Below are 13,188 nucleotides of genomic sequence, written 5' to 3'. Positions count from 1 at the left end.
CCGACCCCCACCAACTGCCAGGCCAGGTTAAACTGTTTTGCAGAGCAACAGTCTGGGTGATTAGACTTTCAAAGCCATGGAAAGAATTCAAATCAAATATTTATTGAGCACTTGCTGAGTGCTGGGCTTTGCAGGCAGGTCTGCCTCCATAGGCAACTCAGATATTATTTTAAGGTAGGTCCTGAGTCTGGAAGACAGTCTGGATTCAAATCTTGCCTCTCTGCTAAATTGTCACTTGTCCCTCAGTTAAGCACTAGGAACCTTGATGTTCCCATTTGCAGGGAGGGCAGGGGTGGGTGGGTGTTAGTTCCCCTCCCACCTGAGGCCAGAGGTGATTAGGAGTGGGCTTGGGAGGAACTGCTGGAGGACAGAGGGGCAATAATCAGTTTTGTGCTAGATGCAAGGCATTCTTCCAGAAAGACATTTCTGTTGGGAGTGGAGAGGCAGGTCTGTGGCAGATCCCTCTCATGCACAACCCTCACTGTATCTTCTGTCCAATGGGCAGGCTTCGGTCAGTGCTGGTGCCAGGATTATCCTACTCCAAAAGAAAGCATTTTGTGGATACAGCTGCTGCCAGGACTTGTGGCCTCACTTTTGGGGGCCTAACCTCTCCCTCCTCTCCAGGCGGTCCACTCTTGAGGCCTCCCCAGCGTCTGGCGAGTGTCGCTGGCTGAGAATGAACAGCAGACAGCCCAGCAAAGCCTCTCGCATGTCCTGGGAGCCCAGGCGGCGGGCCAATCGGCGCAGCAGGGGCAGGAGGTATTGGCAGGCCAGGCGGGCAGCAGGCAGCAGCAGGCGGGACAGCAGCAATCGAAGCAGCAGCGGGAGCAGTGGTGTGGGCATGGCAGGGCCAGTGAGTCAGTGCCTGGGAAGACAACACAGACTTTAGGCTTGCATGTCCTGGTTCCGCCTCACCTGGCAAGGACATGGGGTGGGCAGGAGTTCCCCCTCCCTTCAGTTTACACCTTCCTGCTCCTGACCTCAATTTGTAGGTCATTTTTGCTTTCATGAAGCCCTTTCTCTTGGCAAGGCAGCTGAGGCAGGAAGGTTCTCACCATAGCATAGATGGGGAGACTGAACCAAGGCAAGAGTAAACCAAGACCTACAGCTTGCCATTCCCAGTTCCAGGCATTCCTACTGCTCCCTGGCCCCTCCCTTCCTCTAGTCACCCCCTCCTCTTGCACAGCCTCCATGCCCCTGGAGTTCCCTAACCCTTCTCCCTCAGTCTAGCAGGAGTTCTTCTCCAGGCAATTCTAATTTTTCTTTTGGGGCTCCTGATCCACCCTGACCTGACACTCCCTGACCTCTCAGTCCCCTACCCCCACCAATCCGCGGCAGCTCTCACCGGGCAGAACTGCTGCTCAGAATCAGTCTCTGGCTGGATTTGCCTGGAGTGGAGATAGCCCCACTGGATTCAACACAGGGGTAGCCCCGCCCTGCTCTGCCCCACCAATTACAGTCCGCCTGGGTTGGGGAACAATGAAGAAACAGCTGTGTTCTGGCACCTGGTATATTGAGGGGAGCGGGCAGCTGGGCTGGCCCCCACTTCCCATTCTAGGGGGAGGAGAGGGAAGGGAACATATGCAGGATTTCCCTCGAGTTGGAACCCAGACTGCACTTTCTTTTTTCTTTCTCTTCTTCTTTTTTTTTTTTTTTTTGAGACAGAGTTTTCTCTTTTTGCCCAGGCTAGAGTGCAATGGCAGGATCTCGGCTCATTGCAACCTCTGCCTCCTGGGTTCAAGCGATTCTCCTACCTCAGCCTCCCAAGTAGCTGGGATTATAGGAGTGTGCCATCATGCCAGGCTAATTTTTTTGTATTTGTAGTAGAGACGGGGTTTCACCATGTTGGTCAGGCTGGTCTCAAACTCCTGAGCTCAAGTGATCCACCCGCCTCGACCTCTCAAAGTGCTGAGATTATAGGCCTGAGCCACCGTGCCCAGCCCAGACTGCACTTTCTAATTGTGTTTCCTTAAGAACGTTGACTCTTCTGGGCTCCAGTCCTCTCTGCTGTAGCCTCAGTAAGTGGGAGTAACTGGAAGGAGTAACTGGAACAGGACAATATATGAGACCCACTTGCCTAAACCTCAGAAGCAGTGAGTCTGCAGACTGCACACACACCTGAGCACCAGGCATACTCAGAGTGGCTGGGACAGGGAGACTAGGACCCAAGCAGGCCCCTGTGGGCCCTCTCCTGGGGGAAGAAAAGTAGAGGCACAGTCTATCTCCTAGCTGGGCACAGCTGGACACAGCTGGGTGGCATTCCCCCTTGGATGCTTACTTCAAGACCCTCTCCTCCACCTGCTTTCCTCCCTCAGATTAAATGAAATTCTATGAGATAGCTGGGTATATCTCTTTGGGTTTATAGCCTGGGTTTTATGTTGTTTTTAATTTTTATTTATTTATTATTATTATTATTTGAGACGGAGTCTCACTCTGTCACCCAGGCTGGAGTGCAGTGGCATGATCTTGGCTCACTGCAACCTCTGCCTCCCAGGTTCAAGCGATTCTCCTGCCTCAGCCTCCTGAATAGCTGGGATTACAGGCACCTGCCACGACGCCCGGCTAATTTTTGTATTTTCAGTAGAGGTGGGTTTTCACCATGTTGGCCAGGCTGGTCTCGAACTCCTGACCTCAGGTGCTCCACCCGTCTTGGCCTCCCAAAGTGTTGGGATTACAGGCGTGAGCCACCATGCCCAGCCTGTTTTTTATTTTTATTTATTTTATTTATATTATTTTTTTGAGGCAAGGTCTCACTCTGTCACCCAGGCTGGAGTGCCATGGCATGATCATGTCTCACTGTAGCCTCAACCTCACAGGATCATGTGATCCACCTTAGTCTCCCGAGTTGCTGGGACCACAGGCAGGCGCCACCACACCCGGTTACTTTTTAAAATTTATTTTGTAGAGACAGGGGTCTTACTGTGTTGCCCAGGCTGGTCTCTAACTCCTGGGCTCAAGAGATCCTCCCACCTTTGCCTCCCAAAGTGTTGGGATTACAGGTGTGAGCCACTGCACTCAACCTATTTGGTTTTATAGATACTTCATTCTTCTACTTCATAAAATAAGTATAATTCCTGCCTTGCTGGATCAGATGAGATACTGTCCATGAAGTGTTTTGTAAACCTCAAGGCCTTGGGAATATGAGCATTTGTCATCATCCCCACCAGCCGCCACTAGCATCATCATCTCCATCAGCATGTAAGACCCTAAAGAAAGAAAACTTACCAGGTCAAAAAGGCCTGTCCCACTTCTACCTAAGGGAAGCAGAAGAGAGGAGCTAGAGAGTATAGACTCACAGGCAGAGTCTTCCTCTCCTTCCAGTTGCTTCCTGAGAAGGCATGATGACCATGTGCTATCGTAGGGTTGTGGGTGACAGGTGCATTGGGTACACACATATGCCAAGCTTCTGAGTTCAGGATCTCGCTCAGTTCTCACCACTAGCCAGACATGGTGGCTCATACCTGTAATCCCAGCATTTTGGGAGGCTAAGGTGAGTGGATCATTTGAGGTCAGGAGTTCAAGACCAGCCTGGCCAACATGGTGAAACCCCATCTCTACTAAAAATACAAAAATTAACCAGGGGTGCTGGCATGCGCCTATAGTCCCAGCTACTCAGGAGACTGAGGCAGAAGAACTGCTTGAACCCGGGAGACAGAGGTGGCCGTGAGCTGAGATCATGCCACTGCACTCTAGTCTGGGCAACGGAGTGAGACTCCATCTCAAAAAACAAACAAATAAAATTCTCACCACCACCCTGCAGGGGAGCAATTATTATAACCATTGTACAAATGAAGAAACTGGGGATCAGGATGGTTAAGCAACTCACAGCAGATAAACAGCCTGATCTTCCTCTACACCTGCTCCTTCTCCTTCCCTAGGCTTTCCCATCTCTAAGTGGCAATTTATATCTTTCTAGTTACTCTGGCCAAAATCTTAGAAGTTATTCCTGACTCCTCTCTTCCTATTATAGATCACTACCCACATTAGCCAATCCTGGTGGCTCTACTTTCAAAATCTTCAGAATCTCACCACTTGTCAGATACTAGTGTGATTTCCCTCATCTGAACATCCATCGTCTCTTGCCAGAATCACTGAAGTATCCACCTAACTGATGTTCCTGTTTCTCTTTTCCACACAGTGGCCTGAATGATGCTTATAAAGCATGAGCTGAATCTGATCCTTTCCCTGCTCAAATTATACAGTGGCTCACATCTCACTCAGAGTTAAAGCCAAAGGTTCTGACTTTTCAGCCCAGGATTTCAAGACCAGCCAGGGCAACATAGTGAGACTCTGTCTCTACAAAAAAATAAAAAATAAAAAAATTAGCTGAGCATGGCAATGCACACCCGTAGTCCCAGCTACTCAGGAGGCTAGGGTGGGAACATTGCTTGAGCCCAGGAGTTCAAGGTTGCAGTGAGCTATGTTCATGCCACTGCACAGCAGCCTGGGCGACAGAGTAAGACCCTGTCTCAAAAGAGAAATAAAAATTTATTTAGAATTTAATTTTGGGAAGTTGTAAAAAATGTCAAAATCTTTAAAACTCTTGATTAAATAGGATCACTTGTCATTATGAAACAATACTAGAGACCGGGTGCAGTGGCTTACACCTGTAATCCCAGCACTTTGGGAGGCCAAGGCGGGCAGATCACCTGAGGTCAGAAGTTCGAGCAGCCTGACCAATATGATGAAACCCTGTCTCTACTAAAAATACAAAAATTAGCTGGGCATGGTGGCATGTGCCTGTAATCCCAGCTACTCGGGAAGCTGAGACAGGAGAATCACTTGAGCCCGGGAGGCGGAGCTTGCAGTGAGTGGAGATCGCGCCATTGCACTCCAGCCTGGGTGACAGAGCGAGACTCCGTCTGAAAAAAAAAAAGGTAAAGAAAAACCTTTTGCAATCTCTTTTATTTTATTTTATTTTATTCTTTTCTTTTTTTGTTGCCCACGCTGGAGTGCAATGGCATGATCTCAGCTCACTACAACCTCTGCTTCCCGCGTTCAAGCGATTCTCCTGCCTCAGCCTCCCGAGTAGCTGGGACTACAGGCATGCGCCACCACGCCCAGCTAATTTTTGTATTGTTTTTAAGTAGAGGGGGCTTCATCATGTTGGCCAGAATGGTCTTAATCTCTTGACCTCGTGATCCACCCACCTCCACCTCCCAAAGTGCTCGGATTACAGGCGTGAGCCACGGCGCACAGCCAGCAATCTCTTTTCAAGAGCTGACAAAAGCTCCTAGAAAACCTTGTCATTTATTGATTTATTCATTTATTTTTATTTTTATTTAGAAACAGGGTCTTACCCTGTTTCCTAGGCTAGAGTACAATCACAGCTCACCGCAGCCTCGACCTTCTGGGCCCAAGCCATCCTCCCACCTCAGTCTCCGCAGTAGCTGGAACTACAGGTGCATGCGTGCCCAGTCAAGTTTTTTTTTATTTTTTGGAGAGACAAGTTCTCACTATGTTGCTCAGGCTGGCCTTGAACTCCTGGCCTCAGGTGATCCTCCTGCCTCAGCTTCCCAAATGGATGAGATTACGGGCATGAGCCAACAAGCCCAAATTCTAGCTTTGCATAAGTGTATTTTTTTATATTAAGGCTAATTTGTAAAACCTTTTAAATAAATTCATTAAATTTTAGTCAGTTTGACTATACAAAATTCTCTTTCTCCCAATGTTCTATATCCATTCAGGTTTTTTTGTTTCATTTTATTTTAATTGATAAATAATTGTTTATATTTATGGGATACAAAGTGATATTTCAATACATGTATACATTATGGAATAATCAGATCAGAATAATCGGCTTATATGTAACCTCAAATATTTATTATTTCTTTGTGGTGACAGTACTTTATTTTTTTAAATTTTTATTTATTTATTTATTTATTTATTTATTTATTTTTTGAGACAGGGTCTTACTCTGTCACCCAGGCTGGAGCGCAGTGGCATGATCATGGATCACTACAGCCTCAGCCTCCTGGGTTCAGCTGATCCTTCCACCTCAGCCTTCCCAGTAGCCAGGACTACAGGCACATGCTACCATGCCCAGCTAATTTTTGTATTTTTAGTAGAGACATGTTTGGCCATGTTGCCCAGGCTGGTCTTGAACTCCTGAGCTCAAGTGACCCTCCCACCTCAGCCTCTCAAAGTGCTGGAATTACAGGCATGATCCACCATACCCAGTAGACAACATTTTAAATCCTCTCTTTTAGCCAGGCATAGTGCTACATGCCTATAGTCTCAGCTACTTGGGAAACCGAGGCAGGAGGATTGCCTAAACCCAGGTGTTCAAATCTAGCCCAGCCAACATAGCAAAATCCTGTCTCTAAAAAGAAATTCTAGATTAGGCACGATGGCTTGCACGGGTAATCCCAGTACTTTGGGAGGAGGAGGTGGCAGATCACTTGAGGTCAGGAGTTCGAGACCAGCCTGGCCAACATGGCAAAACCCTTTCTCTACTAAACACACACACACACACACACACACACACACACACAAAACCTAGCTGGACATGGTGGCGTGTGCCTGTAATCCCAGCTACGCAGGAGGCTCAGACACAAAAATCACTTGAACCTGGGAGGCAGAAGTTGCAGTAAGCAGAGATCACACCACTGCACTCTAGCCTGGGCGACACAGTGAGACTTCATGTCCAAAAAAAAGAAAAGAAATAATGTATTTTAGTTATCTTGAAATATATAATACATTGTATTAACTATAGTCACCTTGCTGTGCAGTAGAACACCAGAATTATTTCTCCTATCTAGCTATAGCTTTGCTCTCATTGAGCAATGCCTTCCCTTTCCCCATGCACCTCCCCATTTCCTTCTTTCATTCTGAAACAACCTTAAATAACCTCCAAACTAGACAAAATTAATATTTTCCTTTACCCCCCAAAAATTCTTATACCTTATAAGTTTCCTAACCGAAAGTATGCATTAGTTTTCTTGTATATTTTGCATACAAACTTGTTTCCCTTATTATTTCTAGTTTTAACTACACATATTAATTAAAATTCTTAACCCTTAGTAACCTTAATTTCTAGCGAAAACTAGGAAGTAAGCAGTTACAAACTGTTACAGCAGCATTCGTAGAATGACAAATCTATAAATACATCATTTTATAATTTCTAGAAGTATGTGCTTTTATTTACTTGTTTGTTTATTTATTTATTTAGACAGGGTCTTGCTGTATTGCCCAGTGGAGCCATCATAGCTCACTGCACCTCAAACTCCTGGGCCCAAGTGATCCTCCCACCTTGACCTCATGAGTAACTAGTACTACTGCAGGTTCTTGCTCTGTCGCCCAGGCTGGAATGCAGTGACATGATTATAGCTTACTGGAGCCTCAAACTCCTGGCCTCACGTGATCTTCCTGCTTCAGCCTCCCAAAGTGCTGGAATTACAGGCATGAGCCACTGTACCCTGCCCCATAGTACAATTTTGAAGTGGCAAAGGACATATTTACTAACAGACCCAACTATCTCTAGTTCCTTTATAATAAGAAGACAAAAGTAGATAAACTTATGTTCAGCAATTAATGTTTCAGTATTTTATCTTGTTGGGAAATGATCTAGATATACAATGAATAGCCATCACTTAATTTAACCTAGTATAACTTTAAGAGAGTAAGTTACCGAAGAGATTTGGGAAATTATTTTTAAACAGACATATTATAAAACATAATTATTGGCCAGGCATGGTGGCTCACCTGTAATTCCAGCATTTTGGGAGGCTGAGGTGGGAAGATCGCTTGAGGCCCCCAGGCCTTGGAGACCACCCTGGGCAACATAGAGAGACCCTGTCTCTACAAAAATAAAAATAAAACCATCAGCCAGGAGTGGTGGTGCACATCTGTTACTCAGGAGGCTGAGACAGGAGGATCACTTCAGCCTGGAAGTTCGAGACTGCAGTGAGCTATTATCAAGCCACAGCACTCCAGCCTGGGTGATAGAGGAGATCCTGTCTCCAAAATGACGAAAACAAAACAAAACAAAACATGATTACTGTTAAAAGGTATATATATTGGCCGGGCGCGGTGGCTCACGCCTGTAATCCCAGCACTTTGGGAGGCCAAGGCGGGCAGATCACAAGGTCAGGAGATCGAGACGATCCCTGCTTACACGGTGAAACCCTGTCTCTACTAAAAATACAAAAAAATAGCTGGGCGTGGTGGCAGGTGCCTGTAGTCCCAGCTACTCGGGAGGCTGAGGCAGGAGAATGGCGTGAACCAGGAGGCGAAGGTTCCAGTGAGCTGAGATCGCGCCACTGCACTCTAGCCTGGGTGACAGAGCGACACTCCTTCTCAAATAAATAAATAAATAAATAATAAAAAATATATATATATATACTTTTTTTGTTTTTGACACGGAGTCTTGCTCTGTCGCCCAGGCTGGAGTGCAATGGCGCGATCTCGGCTCACTGCAACCTCCACCTCCCAGGTTCAAGCGATTCTCCTGCGTCAGCCTCCTGAATAGCTGGGATTACAGGCACCTGCTACCACGCCCAGCTAATTTTTGTATTTTTAGTAGAGACGGGGTTTCACCATGTTGGCCAGGATGGTCTCAATTTCTTGACCTTGTGATCCCCCTGCCTTGGCCTCCCAAAGTGATGGGATTACAGGCATAAGCCACCGCAGCCTGCCAAAAGGTATATTTTAAAACTTTTATCCTACTTACATATATTTAAGTCACTTGTTCTTAACAATTATGCTTGGGCAACAATTATGCATGAAAATCTTATGAAACATTAGACAAAGCTAGCCATCATCAGTTATTTCCCTGATAACTGTTTTACAGCACATGAATGTTGAGCAAATATCATGAAAGCAAAAACCTACAAGTTAAATACATGGGATTTTGGCCGGGCGTGGTGCCTGTAATCCCAGCACTTTGGGAGGCTGAGGCTGGTGAATCAATAGCTATCCATGGCTCCGAGAATGAATTTGGGGACTATTTGCCTGTTATCAGAGATCAATCTTTTGGAGGTCCCTGAGTCCTTTAAGAGCACAAAGCCAGGTATGCTGGCTCACACCTGTAATCCCAGCACTTTGGGAGGCTGAGGCAGGAAGATGGCTTGAGCTTAGGAGTTCAAGACCAGCCTGGGCAACATAACCAAACCCTCTCTCTACCAAAAATACAAAAATTAGCTGGGTGTGGCAGCGTGCGCCTGTAGTCCCAGCTACTCAGGAGGTTGAGGCAGGAGGATCACCTGAGACCTGGGGGCAGAGGTTGCAGTGAGCTGAGATCATGCCACTGCACTCCTGCCTGGGCGACAGAGCAAGACCCTGTCTCAAAAAAAGAGAGTGAGAGAGAGCAGGAGAGCCTAAAGTTTAGTGACTGAGTGGGAAGAGGGATTAGTTCATAGGGCCTATTCCTAGGTGATCTGCCACTGTGTAGAAGAGGTGCTGTGTCTTCTGAACTTGTGAAAGGGCAGACACAGCATGGGGAGCATAAAGGTGAGTGGGGAGTCCCCTGAAGTGGGCAGAGCCTGACTGCAGAGTTCTGGCAATGGGAGCCTTAAGGAATAGCAAAGTGATCCTTGCCACTCACCCTAGGTGCTTCTGCCTAAGTAACTCAACCTATATGTCCCAGGCCTGGAGACCAGTGCTCTCTGTAATTCTTTCAGGGAAAGGGAAGTTAAAACAGGCATCTAGTGTTTAAGGAATTTTCTGGGGAAGCTGGAGGAGCTTGGGGAGTTTAAGGAATTTGCTGAGGAAGTGAGGCCAGATTTTGAGGAGGGCAGTTTAGGGGGTCTAGAGATCCGAGAGATCTTCTGGAGGGCTAGGGCCAGGGCCAGGGCCAGGGAGTTGGGGGTAAACAGGAGTATAAGAAGGTGGAGAAGGGGATTTATGGTGGATTTGGATTTCAACTTAGTTCAAACTGATTTCTGTGTTCTTGTTTTTTGATCTCATTAAGGGAGTTCCCAAGGTTAGCCTTTATACCTCTTTTCAATTTGATCTTCCCATGGGTATTAATAAGACAGTTGTTTAGGAGGAGAGCTGTAAATGTTTCTTTCTTTCTTTTTTTTTGAGACAAGATCTCACTCTGTTGCCCAAGCCGGCATGTAATGGTGTGATCAAAGCTCACTGCACTCTCGACCTCCTGGGCTCCAGCGATCCTCCCAGGCTTAAGCGATCCTCCTGCCTCCGCCTCCAAAGTAGCTGTGACCACAGGCATACGCCACCATGCCTGGATAATTTTTATATTTTTTGTAGAGACGAGGTTTTGCCATGTTGCCCAGGCTGGTCTTGAATTCCTGGGCTCAAGCAATCCACCTGTCTCGCCCTCCCAAAGTGCTGGGATTACAGGTGTAAGCCACTGCACTTGATCAATTTTTTTTTCTCAAATAGTGCCAATTTGTTTATTCCAGAAGTGACTCGAACCAATAAGCTTTTTCATTTAAAGCCCCAGAGGAAATGTTCCAGGCTTAGAATAAGTCTTTACTGACCGGGCACAGTGGCTCATGCCTGTAATCCCAACACTTTGGGAGGCTGAAGTGGGCGGATCACCTGAGGTTGGGAGTTCGAGACCAGCCTGACCAACATAGAGAACCCTCGCTCTACTAAAAATACAAAATTAGCTGGGCGTGGTGGTGCATGCCTGTAATCCCAGCTACTCAGGGGGCTGAGGCAGGAGAATCACTTGAACCCAGGAGGTGGAGGTTACAGTGAACCGAGATCATGCCATTGCACTCCAGCCTGGGCAACAAGAGTGAAACTCCTAAAAAAAAAAAAATCTTTCCTGTGGGTACAAATAGCATTCCCGATGTGGATGCAGAAGTTGCAGCCCTATGATCCAAAAAGTTCAGTCCCAGAGACAGCCAAAGAAAGCAAAGACCACCAGGCATGGTGGCTCACACCTGGAATCCCAGCATTTTGGGAGGCCGAGGCGGGTGGATCACGAGGTCAGGAGATCAAGACCATCCTGGCTAACACGGTGAAACCCCATCTCTACTAAAAACACAAAAAAATTAGCCAGGCATGGTGGTGGGTGTGAGGCTGAGGCAGGAGAATGGCATGAACCTGGGAGGCGGAGCTTGCAGTGAGCGGAGATCGCACCACTGCACTCCAGCCTGGGAGACCGCGAGACTCCGTCTCAAAAAAAAAAAGAAAAAAAAAAAAGGAAACACCTTCCCTGTCACAGGCAGTTAAGGATAGTGTTTGTGAAAATGAAATCTTGGTTTGCCAAGGAATGTGGGACGACTGTAGTCATTAACCTGCTAATCTGCTCGTCTATGACAGCAGTGGTCCTCTCTCTGGGCAGGCATTAATTGGAGGGGACTTTCCCAGCACTAACCAAGCAATGGAGGTTGAGAGGTCATAGGCCCCTTATAGACTGGCACCTCTTATTAAGACAAACACCTCGAGAGCTGGCAAGGCCACACGGAAAGAATGCTCCTGTCACTTCATGTCTCGGGCTCCCAGCTTGTTAGACTGGCTGCCTGATACAAGCCAACATTTGCACCCCTGGCTGGCAGAGACCACAGAGAATACCCTCACTGGTCACAAAGCCAAGCCATCAAGACATAAAACAAGACAAAAGGAGACCCTCATTCCATGATTCTCCTCCTTATGACAAAGGACACAAAAGATAGAGGCAAAAAACAAACAAACAAAAATGACTATCCCCAGGAGGCAAGGGATCAGAAACAAGTACTAGACCAAAAAACAAAAGAAAAAACCCCAAACCCTAGTGTGCTACACAAGAACACACAAATGTTTTATCTTGTTAATCTAAATTCAGAAAGGGGAAAAACAGGCCAGGCACAGTGGCTCACGCCTGTAACCCCAACAGTTTCGGAGGCCGAGGCAGGTGGATCATTTGAGGCCAGGAGTTTTAGACCAGCCTGGCCAACACGGCAAAACCCCGTCTCTACTAAAAAAATACAAAAATTAGCTGGACGTTGTGGCGGGCGCCTGTAATCCCAGCTACCCGAGGCTGAGACACAAGAATCACCTGAACCCAGGAGGCGGCAGTTGCAGTGAGCCAAGATTGAGCCACTGCACTCTAGCCTGGGCCACAGAGTGAGACTCTATCTCAAAAAATAAAATAAAATAAAAAATAAGTAAATAAAGAGAAGAAACAAAACCAAAGAGACATTTACCAATCTCACTTTGACCATACCCTGCAGGCAGAGATCTAGGAGCCTAATATGATAAGAATCTTACCTGGAATCCTGCATTGTGGCAGTACTGGAGCTAGCAGGTCCCAGACAGTAAGGTCCCTTTGTAACAGAGCCTATATTACTAAAAAAGAAACAACAACAACAACAACAAAAATGAGGTATTTTTTTTTCTTTTTTTTTTTTTTTTTTTGAGAAAGGGTCTGGCTCTGTCTCTCAGACTGGAATGCAGTGGTGTGATCTTAGCTTATTGCAACCTCTGCCTCCCAGGCTCAAGTGATCCTCCCACCTCAGCCTCCCGAGTAGCTGAGACTACAGGCATGCACCAGTATGCCTGGCTAAATTTTTTCTTTTCTTTTTTTTTGAGAAGAAGTCTTGCTCTGTTGCCCTGGCTGGAGTGAAGTGGAGCGATCTCAGCTCACTGCAACCTCCACCTCCCAGGTTTAAGCAATTCTCCTGCCTCAGCCTCCTGAGTAGCTGGGATTACAGGCGCCCGCCACCATGCCCGGCTAATTTCTGTATTTTTAGTAGAGATGAGGTTTCACCATGTTGGTCAGGCTGGTCTTGAACTCCTGACCTCGTGATCCACCCACCTCGGCCTCTCAAAGTGCTGGGATTACAGGCATGAGCCACCGCCCCCAGCCGCTAATTTTTGTATTTATTTATTTATTTATTTGGTAGAGATAGGGTTTTTCCATGTTGCCCAGGCTGGTCTCAAACTCTTAGGTTCAAGCGATCCACCAGCCTCAGCCTCCCAAAGTGCTGGGATTATAGATGTGAACCACTGCTATTTTCCTTTTTCTTTGTCCTTTTCCTCTTCCAATGGATAATTGCTTATACATAGTCATTTTGGTAGAGGTTAGTCACTAATAATTGATTAACTTCATACCCTGACCCTGGGGGGTTGCCCGCAAGACTAATGAATTTTTTTTTTTTTTTTTTCAAAGAACGATGATCTCTAGATCATGCAGACCTCCTTGAAGGCATCCAGAAAGTTTGATCGACCTGGGGCTGTTAGCAGCTTTGATCACCGGGGAATATCACCTCCCACAACCTACCTTACTCATAAAAG

The 13,188-nt window shown here is 46.7% G+C and overlaps 1 protein-coding gene across 3 annotated transcripts; it reads right to left on the bottom strand.

Moving 5' to 3' along the window:
• Positions 1–75: 75 nt before the first annotated feature.
• On the bottom strand, positions 76–12,242 carry MYMX (myomixer, myoblast fusion factor). Of its 3 annotated transcripts, none has more exons than XM_055389737.2 (3): positions 12,163–12,242; positions 7,705–7,800; positions 76–865 (listed from the first exon to the last, which is right to left on the bottom strand). In XM_055389737.2, exon 3 carries the CDS (start codon positions 841–843, stop codon positions 589–591), a length of 255 nt encoding a protein of 84 aa, XP_055245712.1. In that variant the 5' UTR covers positions 844–865; positions 7,705–7,800; positions 12,163–12,242; the 3' UTR covers positions 76–588. The 3 variants fall into 3 exon arrangements, with proteins under 3 accessions (XP_055245712.1, XP_063563692.1, XP_018884517.1); XM_063707622.1 differs by lacking the exons at positions 7,705–7,800; positions 12,163–12,242 and adding exons at positions 981–1,074; positions 1,346–1,372; XM_019028972.4 differs by lacking the exons at positions 7,705–7,800; positions 12,163–12,242 and adding an exon at positions 1,346–1,388.
• Between the last annotated feature and the right edge of the window lie 946 nt (positions 12,243–13,188).

Source organism: Gorilla gorilla, chromosome 5 (assembly GCF_029281585.2).
Source record: "Gorilla gorilla gorilla isolate KB3781 chromosome 5, NHGRI_mGorGor1-v2.1_pri, whole genome shotgun sequence".
NCBI classification, from domain to species: domain Eukaryota; kingdom Metazoa; phylum Chordata; class Mammalia; order Primates; family Hominidae; genus Gorilla; species Gorilla gorilla.
Note: the sequence above shows the minus strand (reverse complement) of the source record. Positions and strands in the feature narration are given on the sequence as shown.

Coding starts and splice junctions, on each gene's coding strand:
- MYMX (XM_055389737.2), bottom strand. CDS start 843: ATGCCCACACCACTGCTCCCGCTGCTGCTTCGATTGCTGCTGTCCCGC.